Consider the following 13096-nt stretch of genomic DNA (forward strand, 5'->3'; position numbering starts at 1 on the left):
GGGGGTGGGAGGTTGATGGGGGGGAGCTGGGGTTTATAAGGGAAGCACATCAGATGAGTTCGGAGAGGGTGGATTTGGATGGGGAGGTGGAGGAGGATAAGGAGAAGTTGGGGGTGGAGAGGTATGAGGTGTTCTTGAAGCAGTATAAGGAGTGGGTGGAGGCGAATCGGGATCGGTTGGAAGAGGAGTCCTTTAAGGTACATTGACCGATTAATGACTTTCCCCTGCTTTACTTGTTTGCAGTGTGGTTGGTAGTTTGTGGTTAACGTTGGGTATGAACAAATCTGAAAGTTTAATGGTCCTGGAACGAAATGTTTTCGCTCAAAGCTTTTGATGGCCTTAGAAAGCAATGACATTGTAGGAAGGGGAAAAATGTATCTTCTTCTTGAAAGAGCGTTGGTAATTATGTAGATTCGCATATGAAATGGGAAGGATATAAAATTGCACCTTATTGTTATGCAGATACATGTTTCGCCCTTATGCCCACCAGAAATATAGGCCAATCAAAGAGATCCTAACATCAATTGTGCTTGTCCTAGTTCAGAAACCACACCCTAGCATTGAATGCCTTAGACCCCTCTTACAGGTTAGGCCTTAAAAGAGGAGTCTCACAGTATTATGCATATTTATAGGCCAAAATGACCCTAACTAAAAATAAAACAAAACAAATTAAACAGTTCATAAAAACAAATCCAATCCTAACCAGACTATAATTTAAAAATGAACAAAAAGATTCACATAATTATATAAATTGCTAATTCTCCAACTTTTGCATTGAATTGTTGAGTTGTTCTCTGTCAGTTGGCGCCTGAAGTGTCTTTTGGAACTCTATGAGAAAATGTATATAGTATTTACTAAATTAAAACTATACTTAGTTGATATAAGTTGATTAAATTGGTTTAAATATTTATTTTCTTTTAGAGAAAGGGTTTAGATCTTTATGCTATCAAATTTTTACTTCAATGTTTCATTTGAAAGCTTCTATACTGGATAATGGATAGATTGTTGATAAAATGTCAGTTGAAGTGTCATGAAGTATCCTCAAAGTGTCTAATGTCTTGAGTGTATCTCATGGAGGTAAGGGGTCACATGGTAAAGAACGGCCTCCATTCAAACTTTTCAACATTAAGAAGTTGAAGTTATTACCACTTCTACGTTTCTAGGTTGTTAGCTTTACCAGTTCAGGTAGTTTGTTTAATCCAAACTTTTTTTTTGCATGTGTGTGCACATGCTTTGCTTCTTATTCTCCTCAGATTATTGAAATTTGCTCATTTCTTCTTCATTTAGTTTGACCAAGATTACTATCCTGGTAGGAGAAAACGAGGGAAGGATTATAAAGAAGATATGGTATATATCATGAGCTGTCTACTTATTCACACTAGTTGTCTAGTCAATTGTCTTGTATATCAGCTAAGTGTATTCATATTTTTGTTTCCGTTTGCAGCTTGAGCTACCTTTTATATATCCCGGACAGGTAAGCCTCCCAATTTGTTCTAAAATGTTTACTTGTCTATTATGTTGTTTCTGCAATATCCATATCCACAAAACTATTAATTTGTTGTTGGTTCCTGTTTTGTATGCTTCAGCTAATCTTATCTGAAAAACTGATGGTTATAAGGTCCTCAGATCTGTGTAGGAAAAGTAGTAACCTTACATCTTCACCAGGGAGCCTTTGTTGACATTGGATGCGTCCATGATGGGTAAATCCATTACCCTCATTTATGATATTGTATTTGCCTATTTTCTATTTGTAGATTGATGTGAACTTCATAAAGGATAGTCTGTGACGCACTAGCTTTCTTTTGACACTTTTCATCATTTGTTATTTGGTTATTATTGACTAGTATAACTTGCACCCCATCAAAATATCTACTCAGTTTGCTATAACTTATCCGATGAGTAAGCTTTTGGATAAGTTTTTCTTTTATTTTCTATAACTTCATCTAGCAAAACACGAACATCATTTTCCCCTATTTTTGTTCATTGACTCAAATCATTTTATTCTTATTTCATGACTCAGATGCAGAATTGGTCTGCAGACCTTGAAAACTAGCTATTTAGCTGATAGATCGCTTATTCAGTTCTTTTGGGTATTGTTGAATAAGTGAATACAATTGCATGTATGTTGAATTTGAGTCCAAAAGGCTTAAATTGGAACATACAATTTTAGCTACCAACTATGGTGGTGATAGACATGAGACAACCATGCGGGTGTCTCATGGGTCTGGTAGCTAGATAGCAGTAAGTCATTTTAGCCAGAGCCTTGGATCCTTCTAAAAGAAATCTCTCTCTCTCTCTCTCTCTCTCTCTCTTCTCTCTCTCTCTCTCTCCTCTCTCTCTCTCTCTCTCTCTCTCTCTCTCTCTCTCTCTCTCTTGTTGAGCAAGTTCTCCATTATTGTTGGTAGAGCTAATCTAGGATCAACAAGAAGGGATGTTATGATTTTCTTGTGTCGTTCATAGTAGATACTACTTTCATAATTTGTGTCAAGTTTCAGCTTGTTCTTCCACTTTGCAGAGACCAACATTCATTGGTAATCTAACTCACATGGTTTCTTTATGCTCATCTATTTTTCTCCTCTCTGTTTGTGTTTCTCTTTTAGATGGGTGCCCATAAAAGGAAATGATTGGTATTGGATTCGTCATCATGTAAAAGTTGGAATGAAAGTCGTTGTTGAAGTTCTGGTAGGTTATTATCCTTGTTGCCCTGGCTTAATTGTTTCGATGGTGGTTGCCAGTCTCTTGTATTAAATATTTGCACCTGATTGTCCTGATTGTAGGTTATGCAAGTATGTCACATTTACACCTCAATTTGGCTTGTTAGCTTATAATAGCATTATAAAAAAGAAAAAAATGCATCAATGATTTTAACATATTAAATTTTTTGTTTGCTCATTTTGGATTAGATGTTACTGTCCTGCTGATTTCAGTTTTGTCTTGCATTAGGGTAGTTGCATAAAGCTTCAATTAAGGTCTTTTCTGTTGGATATTCTTACTTCATCACTAAAACTTATATCATTTGTCTGCTCTTTTGCAGGCAAAACAAGATCCATACCGTTTTCGTTTCCCTATTGAGATGCGTTTCGTCTATCCTAACATAGATCACCTTATGTATGTCCCTAGCGCAGTTGAAAATTTTGGTCTTGTTATATCTAATGTTTGTTGTACATGTTATTATGGCATCTAGTTGTTGATGCTTTATTTCGTTTTCGCACCATGATGTTACTTTCTGTCTTCCTTTTATCTTTTCTAACTCCATTTATTTGTGTTTGGATGTTCAGATTCAATAGATTTGATTTTCCACCAATATTTCACCGTGAGGAAGATACAAATCCGGAACAATTATGGGTAAATTCCTCCTATCCCCTCTCAATTTTTCTAGCTTATCTGTTCTAGTTTGATTATATTTTGTAGCAAATGCTTCTGCAATATGTTCTTGCTTTGCATATACTCTGCATTTTAAACAATGGAGTCTGGTCTAATGTTTTTTTTAATTAAATAATTGCTATTGTATTTACAGATATTTCATGAAAAACTGTGGTAGTCATCCAACATGCATGACCGACTGAATTTGTGATGTACTTTTTTCTTTCAACTCAAACTCCATCTAGATAAACACTTCAACATGATGCCTCAAGAACTGCATATGTTCTTAACAGGATAAATCTTCAGTAGGATAGGTGCAACCTTTAAAAAAAAAGGTTAACTTCACATAATTGCGTGATGGTTATTGTTCTTTGGATTGATAGTTGAAATTGTCATCTGCCATGACAATTTTATGTATGCCTTAAAGAAGGAAGCACTTAATCAGTTAAATGTGTTGCATCAATTTTGAGGTCTACCATGTAGCTCATTTGTCCTTGTCCTTTCATAGAACACTGCTCTTTCCAGATAAAATAATATTTATGGATTTACCAGTTCCAATGTTCCCACTGTTATCTGAACTTGTTTCTGGTCTTGCTTTATTTAGTCGTAGTGGTATGTATTGCTTTAGTATGGAACTGGCTGGTAGGCTTTGCATATATTTTTCTTTGCTTGAAGCTATTTCATGGTGATCCTTGGACATGAACTGCATAAATTAGTGTACATGGCGATGTACATATGATTCAACATTTGTTTGTGATGAAATTTTTTTGGTAGCTCATTTTTTATCTCACAGAATCTGTGAGTTATTATGACTTCATGAATTCTCATAATCACATCTGGAACTTGTATGCTTTGGTTGTTACTGGTAAAGCAATCAAAATAGTTATCCATTTGTGCTATGCATGTGTCTGCTGTTTAGTATTTGATTAGAGTTCTGCACACTTTCTTGCTGGTTTCTTTCCCATGAATGTATGGACTTGAGCTGTTGTTTTCCATTTTTTGTTATGCAGCATGTGGCTTACTTTTTGTCTTCTTCTTATAGCGGGAGTCTGGGAGACCCCCAATTCCTAGAAAAAGACCTGCGGTCAAACAGGAAGACCAGTCACTGTTATCAAACCATCCTTATGTTGATAGGGTACATTGTTTTTATTTCTTGTCTCTAGTTCATTTCTTGAAATATTTCAGCTAATCACAGCTCTATATCCACTTCTGTTACGCTTTACTCCATTACACCATCTTGTAAGTTTTCATTTTTCTGGACGTACAGTTGTGGCAACTGCATGTTGCAGAGCAAATGATACTAGACGATGAGGAGGCAAATCCTGAGAAGTACAAAGACAAGAAACTTACAGAAACAACTGATACTTTTGATGAAGAGAATAGTGTTGAATATACCAAAGCTTATTTTAAGAAAGCTTTGCTCCCGAAGACGATTCTGGTGAGTAAATCAATATAGCTTAGTCATTAAGATTCTCTTGAAGCCTCATTCACTTTGTTTTGTTCATGCTGATTATCTGTTTTATCTTTGATCAATTATTTCTTTTTCAGAAAACTAATTTGAACGAACTTGATCTGGATGCTGCTCGTGCTGAGCGTCAGGTGAATTATTGGCCTACAACTTTCTATACGTCTTCACATTTATGCATGCCTGAGACACATTCTTTAACTCATTCTTCCCATGAGATATACCTTTTTTCGCCAAGTATAGCGTGCTTGGACGCTTGGGGATTTTTTTAATAGTGTTTTTTAGTAACTAGTATGGTGCACGTGCGTTGCACGTGTAAATACTTTCATGTTTATATGTAGCCCTATAGTTTTTATTGCATTAATTAATTTTTTTTCTACTTGACATATACATGAAAGATGTCATAGATAATATGTATTATTTATGATATAAATAGATGTGTTATAGGGTTATAAGTAGCATCATAAAAACACTAATTTGGCATATAAAAAACCAGTATATTGATCAAAAAGACTATAAATAAATGAAGTAACCGAAATTATTTAATTATATGTTCACTTAATGTAGCATAATCAAATTTTATTTAAGTTTGATATAAATAGACAGAAAGGAGCTCAATTTTAGCAGGATTAATCAACTTTAAAAGATGCATTTTGTCAAACTGTAGAGAGCCATAGGGAATCGGACTGCAGCAAGGCAATTTGATCTATAATAGCTAGAGTCCATGACCTGCAAACAGAACTGAATCGAGCATGATCAGGCATCATAAATTTATGGAAGATCAAACCTAACTATAAATGTTACATAAATGGGGAGATTACCTTTGAGATCAAAGATATTCCGTTGCATTGTAAATAGTTAACAACTTTAATACACATCTTCGCTGCATATTAGAATATTGTGTTAGATAATAATTGTTTGAAAGTTAATTTGTACAAAATGTGCATCATAGAATGACAAAATAATGAGTCATGAAATTGATGAGTTGATTTACCTTTGAGGCAATAATACTTCTGGATACACAATATTTTTTGCGTATGTTTTTTTTGTTCTTCTTGTTTGGTCAACTTTCACTAATACCTTAGTTGTTCTCATTGATATCCCCCTTAGATCATTCGTGTGCCATTGCACATTCCATTAGATGGATCAAGATTACGTAACAGCATGATCGGACAATTTCTTTTAAGAATCAATTTGTGAGGCGGGAGTCCATTCGGCATTAAGGTGTTCAAGAACTCTTCTTGGTAATAATTATTTGTGTCATCTACTGCTTCATCAAAGCTAAAGAATGTTCTAGCTTCACCAGGAAATAATGCAATTAATTTTTCATTAAGTCCATCAACATACTCATTCCTTGTTGAAAGAATAGCACGTTGTGTCATGTATTCAGCAGATGACGAATTTGATTGTAATGATGGAAAGATAGCATCAATCAAATTTTTTTCAGAGTTTTCATCATTGTCATATTCTACTACCATTTCATGTGGAAGAAGTATCAAATTCTCATCTATTGTGGGTTCCTCTCCATTCCCCACGCGCAATAAGAACTCTCCAAATACTTGATCAGTTCTTGCTCTCATATTAATAGTGAGAGATAATTTCTCCATTTTTTCCCAGAGATATGATTTCACAAGACTTGCATTGATTGTTTCTGCTCTAGTGCCCCGTGGAACAACTGGTAGAACTTGACGAAAATCACCTCCAAACACGACTACTTTTCCACCAAAAAATCTTTTGTCACCCATTACATCCCTCAATGTTCTGTCAACCGTCTCAATCGCAAATCTTTTTGCCATAGGTGCTTCATCCCATATTATAAGTGATGCCAATCGTATCAATTTTGATGTTCCATCCTGCTTTGATATATTGCACATTGTAGTTTCATTAGCAGTAATTGGAATTTTGAATCGCGAATGTGCAGTTCGCCCTCCTGGCATTATTGCTGCAGCCACTCCTGATGTCGCTGTTGCTAATGCTATCATCTTTCTTGATCTTAGATTTGCAAGCAATGCACGATAAAGAAAAGTTTTACCTGTTCCTCCCGGACCATCCACAAAAAATATTCCAGATTTTTTTTTGACTCTATCTAATATGATATCGAAGGCTTGTTTTTGCCTTGGGTTTAACTTTGATTGAGCATGAAAATCTTCAAATGGAATGTCTATCTCCCTTTCATCAATAATTTCTCTCGGTAAAGTTTGACATTGGTCAACATCATCATGTATCAGTAATGGTAGATCATAATCTGCAATATGTTTACCCATACTCTCAAGGAATAGACTAATGCTTTTTAATGTCCATGCAACACGAGCTGGTAGCATGTATTCATCTACTCCTCCCTTGAAATCTTCTGCCATCGCTTCAAAATGATTGTTCCATAATTTTCTTTAATTTGATGGTTGGCAAATAATGGCAAATAATCTTTGTAGTGCATAAGGCATTTGGAAGGTAGTGGCCTCAACTAAACAATCAGAAATACTATCATCAGCTTCTAGTAATCCTCTTTTTTGTGCAGCTTCCTTGAAGGACTTATATGCAATACCATCAACTGTTAAAAGATATTCCCATGAAGTAGGGCCCCTCACATGATTTAACAATAGACGTAAATAATATCTCTCTCCTTCTTTTGGGTTTGCAGCGTTTATACGACCAATGACAAGTTTGTGCTTTCGATCAGACCAAATCTTTGCTTGGTTACTCCACACGTAGTGTTCAGGAAATTCGACGTATAGAAATTTCCTTGCATTTTCAGTTGTTGTGCATTTTGTGAAGAATTCAGTGAGCATAGTTTTTGATGATCTTTCTGAACCTATTACATCACGAAGATCTCGATGTTGCCAATAACAAATTGATTGCTTATCTGGAAGATGTAATTGAAGACTAATGACTGGAGGAGTAGTTTCATTCATCTTGAATTCATACATTCTCCAAAATGCTTCTTGCGCTGACACCCACCGTCCATCTTGGAAATGTTTTATTTCATCAAACTTATTTTGTTCTTCGTTGTGTGCAAGGTAGATAGAGATCTTGTCGTGCCCTTTATATATATATTTATATAAATATTTGATCGCTTTTACACTTGAGCAGACCTCAACATTAATGTGGCAATTGTACCTGTTAAGAAGATATGACGATATCATATTTAGAGATTTTCTCACATAGTATATTTTATTTTATGTAATTGTTAAGAAGGTATGGTGCACATGTTAAGAGATTTTCAAATGATTGGTGCTTTGTTTCAAGTCTAATTCAACTTGAAATGTTCTCATAAATAATAAACTTTAAAGCTATTATGAAGATTGTACCTGGTAAGGAGATATGGATTATAAGGAACAACCCATTGGTTGTTCAACTCTGCTCGACGTACACATACTTTTCTACCATTATTTCTCCTCATGTAAATTGGATATGAATCTTTACCAACTATTGTCTTAGAGGAAAAAGGTCGTGGATAATGATGTCTGCATTCTTGATTAACCATGCAAGGGCTGTCCATGCGGTGTTTCCCACAGGGACCATGCATCATATGTTTGACAACCATTTCATGAAGTCTTGGATGAGTAGACACATCTGGGATTTCTGCTGAAATATATTTATTGAACTGGTCAGGAGTTAAGATTTTGCAATCTTCTTTCAATATAACCAAGATATGAGCATGTGGAAGCCCTCTTTTTTGAAATTCGATCACGTACACATGCGCTCCAACTCTTCCAAAGACATTCTTTTTGAAGAGTTGATATTTTAGGTCTTCAAGTTTTGAACGGAATACGCGCGATGTCAAATCAGGTCTGTCTTGAGCAACTTGTCCCATTAGAATAAGGACCGGCGCACACTCTAGCTATTTTCTTATATATATTGAAAATTTCTTTCTTCCTTTAGGGGGTGTTAGTCAATTGGGACATTTTCATGCAAAATGGGATAATTGTTAAAGTGGAATAATTTTTCGCTAGTGGGATATTTTAGTGGGATAAATAGGAACAATTTTGTGAAGCGGGATATTTTGATAAAATAACGTGGGATAAATTTTTATAATCATGAAGTATATATTTATGCATTTTGAAGATATAAATACTATTTATATATTTTAAACTTACTATTATTGATTGATAATTGTTTATAATAATGTTCGTTACTATTAAATAACTTTTGGTTAGACTATAAGATATTGACAATTATTATTATAATGATGGTCTAATGATGGTGATAACCATAATAAAAAAGAAGTAAAGAAAAAAAGAAATATAAAAAATAAAAAATAACAAAATTAAATACGAGTTCTAATGGGACAAGTTGCTCAAGACAGACCTGATTTGACATCACGCGTATTCCGTTCAAAACTTGAAGACCTAAAATATCAACTCTTCAAAAAGAATGTCTTTGGAAGAGTTGGAGCGCATGTGTACGTGATCGAATTTCAAAAAAGAGGGCTTCCACATGCTCATATCTTGGTTATATTGAAAGAAGATTGCAAAATCTTAACTCCTGACCAGTTCAATAAATATATTTCAGCAGAAATCCCAGATGTGTCTACTCATCCAAGACTTCATGAAATGGTTGTCAAACATATGATGCATGGTCCCTGTGGGAAACACCACATGGACAGCCCTTGCATGGTTAATCAAGAATATAGACATCATTATCCATGACCTTTTTCCTCTAAGACAATAGTTGGTAAAGATTCATATCCAATTTACATGAGGAGAAATAATGGTAGAAAAGTATGTGTACGTCGAGCAGAGTTGAACAACCAATGGGTTGTTCCTTATAATCCATATCTCCTTACCAGGTACAATCTTCATAATAGCTTTAAAGTTTATTATTTATGAGAACATTTCAAGTTGAATTAGACTTGAAACAAAGCACCAATCATTTGAAAATCTCTTAACACGTGCACCATACCTTCTTAACAATTACATAAAATAAAATATACTATGTGAGAAAATCTCTAAATATGATATCGTCATATCTTCTTAACAGGTACAATTGCCACATTAATGTTGAGGTCTGCTCAAGTGTAAAAGCGATCAAATATTTATATAAATATATATATAAAGGGCACGACAAGATCTCTATCTACCTTGCACACAACGAAGAACAAAATAAGTTCAAAAAATAAAACGTTTAACCATATAAAATTAAAACTAATTATTAAAGATGACAAAAAGAGTGATTACATTAGAGCTAAAGAATGAAATAACATTATTTAAAAAAAAAAAATACAAATCTCAGCTGCTTGAAGTACTTGGTTCCATTTTCATTTTCTTCTTCAGCATTTCACTCTTGAGTCCAAATAGTCGTTTTCTGGCGTCAATAACTTTGTTTCTGCCAGTTTCTTCAGTTTCCACAGTAGGAGGGTGTATTTCTTCTACTTTTCGAACCTCCTGCGCAATTATACATCTTGCTTTTCGATTGGATTCTTCTTTCTCATTTATCTTCACAAGAAAAACATATTCCTTTTCTAAGCATGATTTCATTTTCTGATAACATTCAGAAGATTCATCCTCAAACATCTCTACATATGCAATAGCTGTGCAACCAATCAAAATTTCTGCTTCGTCAAATAAAGTTACATATGCTGTATTTGTTCCATCATTCACCTCTAGTCACAAATTATACCTGGAATGATTTTTTGCATAAGAAAGCATACATACATATTAACAATAATCTAATAATAAGTGTATATTATCCAACCTGATTGTCCAATCTGAATGTCCATTTTTACAGTTTGTACAATTTGCTGTGCTGCCATTAATCTCATGCACTGCCTTTTTGCATTTTGTACATGCACTAAAAAATGGTTCTTCCGCATTGATTATTGTTATAATTTTTGCCACAAATGAGCAAAACATACTCTGAAGAGAAGTCAAATAAAAAAAAGACTTAGATGATTAATTAAATTAAATTTCATTATTACTAAATTTAACATACCTTAGACAATTGAGGTGAAGTATTGATAACATCAGTCAGCTTGACCCTATTTGCTTGAGTAATCATTTTTGTTGGTGTCAACAATACACTTTTACTGCTTTCACTGTTTGAATTTCTAAACCTAAAATTTATGAGAAGTAAGAGTTAACTTTAATGAACAATTTAATTTAATAAATGTTTTTTTATATATGCCCCTTTAATTATAGATATGTTGAAACTTACACCACATGTAGTTATATTTCTAATTTGAAAAGTTTAATGACAGAATTTACATTATATTACTGTTTATATATTTTTAAGAAATAAATGACCCAAATAATCAATGTCAATGACCAAAAAATAACCATGGCCAAAAAAAATATTAAAAAAACTTGAGAAAATTTGATTTAATATTTTTGTATATGTCGGACTCGCCAACAAAAACCATACATAGGACGTGCAACTACACCATATTGATTATTTATTAGCAAATGATATATTCACTGATAATGAAATTTTTTCCAACTTACCAGTCTATCATTTCTCTACATTGTGGAATTTCAGGATTCAAGAGCACAAGAGTTGATGATTTTGTAGATAATTGAAACTCGCCTAAAAATAAAACAAACTTGAAATTAAAAGATTTTCAAATCATTTTAAAACCATGCTTGTCGTTATTTTTTTTACCTAAATAACGTCTACCAATTACGTTTAACAATGCAACAACGGGTTTCGCATCTTTCAAATTCTACAATTGATAACGTGTATGTTATTAATACAATTGATAACGTGCATTGAGGTAACGTTATCAATACAATTGTTATCAATACAATTGAGGTAACGTGCGTGTATTAATAATAACATAAAATTGTATTGATAACGTACAAGATATCGTGCGTGTATCGTGCGTGTATTAAAACAATTGTATTAATAACATAAAATTGTATTGATAACGTGCATTGAGGTAACATTTTTAAGATAGTGCATTTTTATGTTATTAATACAATTGATAACGTGTATGTTATTAATACAATTGATAACGTGGACATCAATTGTAACATAGTATGCATATATTTTAATGTATGCATGTATGTGGTATGTACACATGTGTTTGATTTGAAGGATTTAAAGAAGTATGACTTATATATGAATGCATGTATTTTGTGTGTGCATGTATGTATGTTGGAGGGCACTTTGGGAAGAAATGTTTTAACATACCAACACACTTTTATAATAGTAAAATTGCTTGGATAAGTGTTCCCTGCAAAATACACAATGTAGAATAAATTATGTAATCATGGTAATATGATAATTAAATGAAATAATAACAATGTGAAATTCGTATCACCTCTTCATCAATTAGAATTAGCTTTTGTTTATTCCCTTCTCCATTCTTAAAGGAGTCTATAGTATTACGTAAGACACGAACATTTATACTCCATTGTTTTTGACAAATTTTTAACTCTCGGATCGCGATGTTGCATTGATCATTAGTTCCATCTTGATCAGATGACATGCTTCACAAAAAAAAAAAAATTTATAGAGATAATTCGGAGTTTATACCTTATAAAAAAAAACAAAAAATATAATTTATAGAGATAATTCGGAGTTTATACCTTACAAAAAAACATGATTTTACTAACCTTTTTGAATCACATAGTGTTGATTCCATCTCTTTTTTTAGAAAGGATTTGATAAGATTTGGTAAGATGGAAGTTGAGTATGGAGTATATTTATATGAGATAGAATAGACAAAAGTGTAAATAACATTTTAAAAAAATTTGTAACTGATGACGTGTATGTTATTAATAGAATTGATAACGTGCAGATAAGCATTCAAAAAAAAAAATTTATCGTGCATTCAAAAAAATTTGTAACTGATGACGTTAGATATTCATCGTGTATGTTATTAATTAATGACAATGAGCTGATATTCATCGTGTATGTTATTAATTAATGACAATGAGCTTACGTGCATTTTTATGTTATTAATACAATTGATAACGGTAGTGCATTCAGGTAACGTTTTTAAGATAATGCATTTTTATGTTATTAATACAATTGATAATGTGTATGTTATTAATACAATTGATAACGTGCAGATAAGCATTCATGTACATATGACATCAATTGTAACATAGTATGCATATATTTTAATGTATGCATGTATGTGGTATGTACACATGTGTTTGATTTGAAGAATTTAAAGAAGTATGACTTATGTATGCATGCATGTATTTTGTGTGTGCATGTATGTATGTTGGAGGGCACTTTGGGAAGAAATGTTTTAACATACCAACACACTTTTATAATAGTATTAGATAATCGAGAATGTGCACATGATCAAGGGCTTAATATCCT

At 33.2% G+C, this 13096-nt stretch overlaps 1 protein-coding gene across 1 annotated transcript in view; it reads left to right on the forward strand.

Moving 5' to 3' along the window:
* The window catches only part of LOC109836663 (protein PLASTID TRANSCRIPTIONALLY ACTIVE 10), a 16779-nt gene that overhangs the window by 289 nt on the left and 3394 nt on the right, over positions 1 to 13096 (forward strand). Inside the window, exons 1-10 of the mRNA XM_020404637.1 lie at positions 1 to 197; positions 1288 to 1347; positions 1445 to 1474; positions 1627 to 1700; positions 2601 to 2682; positions 3035 to 3108; positions 3279 to 3345; positions 4406 to 4498; positions 4631 to 4801; positions 4912 to 4962. The exon at positions 1 to 197 is cut by the window's left edge and continues 289 nt beyond it. Of these exons, the coding sequence (XP_020260226.1) occupies positions 1 to 197; positions 1288 to 1347; positions 1445 to 1474; positions 1627 to 1700; positions 2601 to 2682; positions 3035 to 3108; positions 3279 to 3345; positions 4406 to 4498; positions 4631 to 4801; positions 4912 to 4962 (899 nt within the window). The remainder of the gene's footprint in view (positions 198 to 1287; positions 1348 to 1444; positions 1475 to 1626; positions 1701 to 2600; positions 2683 to 3034; positions 3109 to 3278; positions 3346 to 4405; positions 4499 to 4630; positions 4802 to 4911; positions 4963 to 13096) is intronic.

The sequence above is a fragment of the Asparagus officinalis genome, chromosome 4 (assembly GCF_001876935.1).
Source record: "Asparagus officinalis chromosome 4, Aspof.V1, whole genome shotgun sequence".
NCBI lineage: Eukaryota > Viridiplantae > Streptophyta > Magnoliopsida > Asparagales > Asparagaceae > Asparagus > Asparagus officinalis.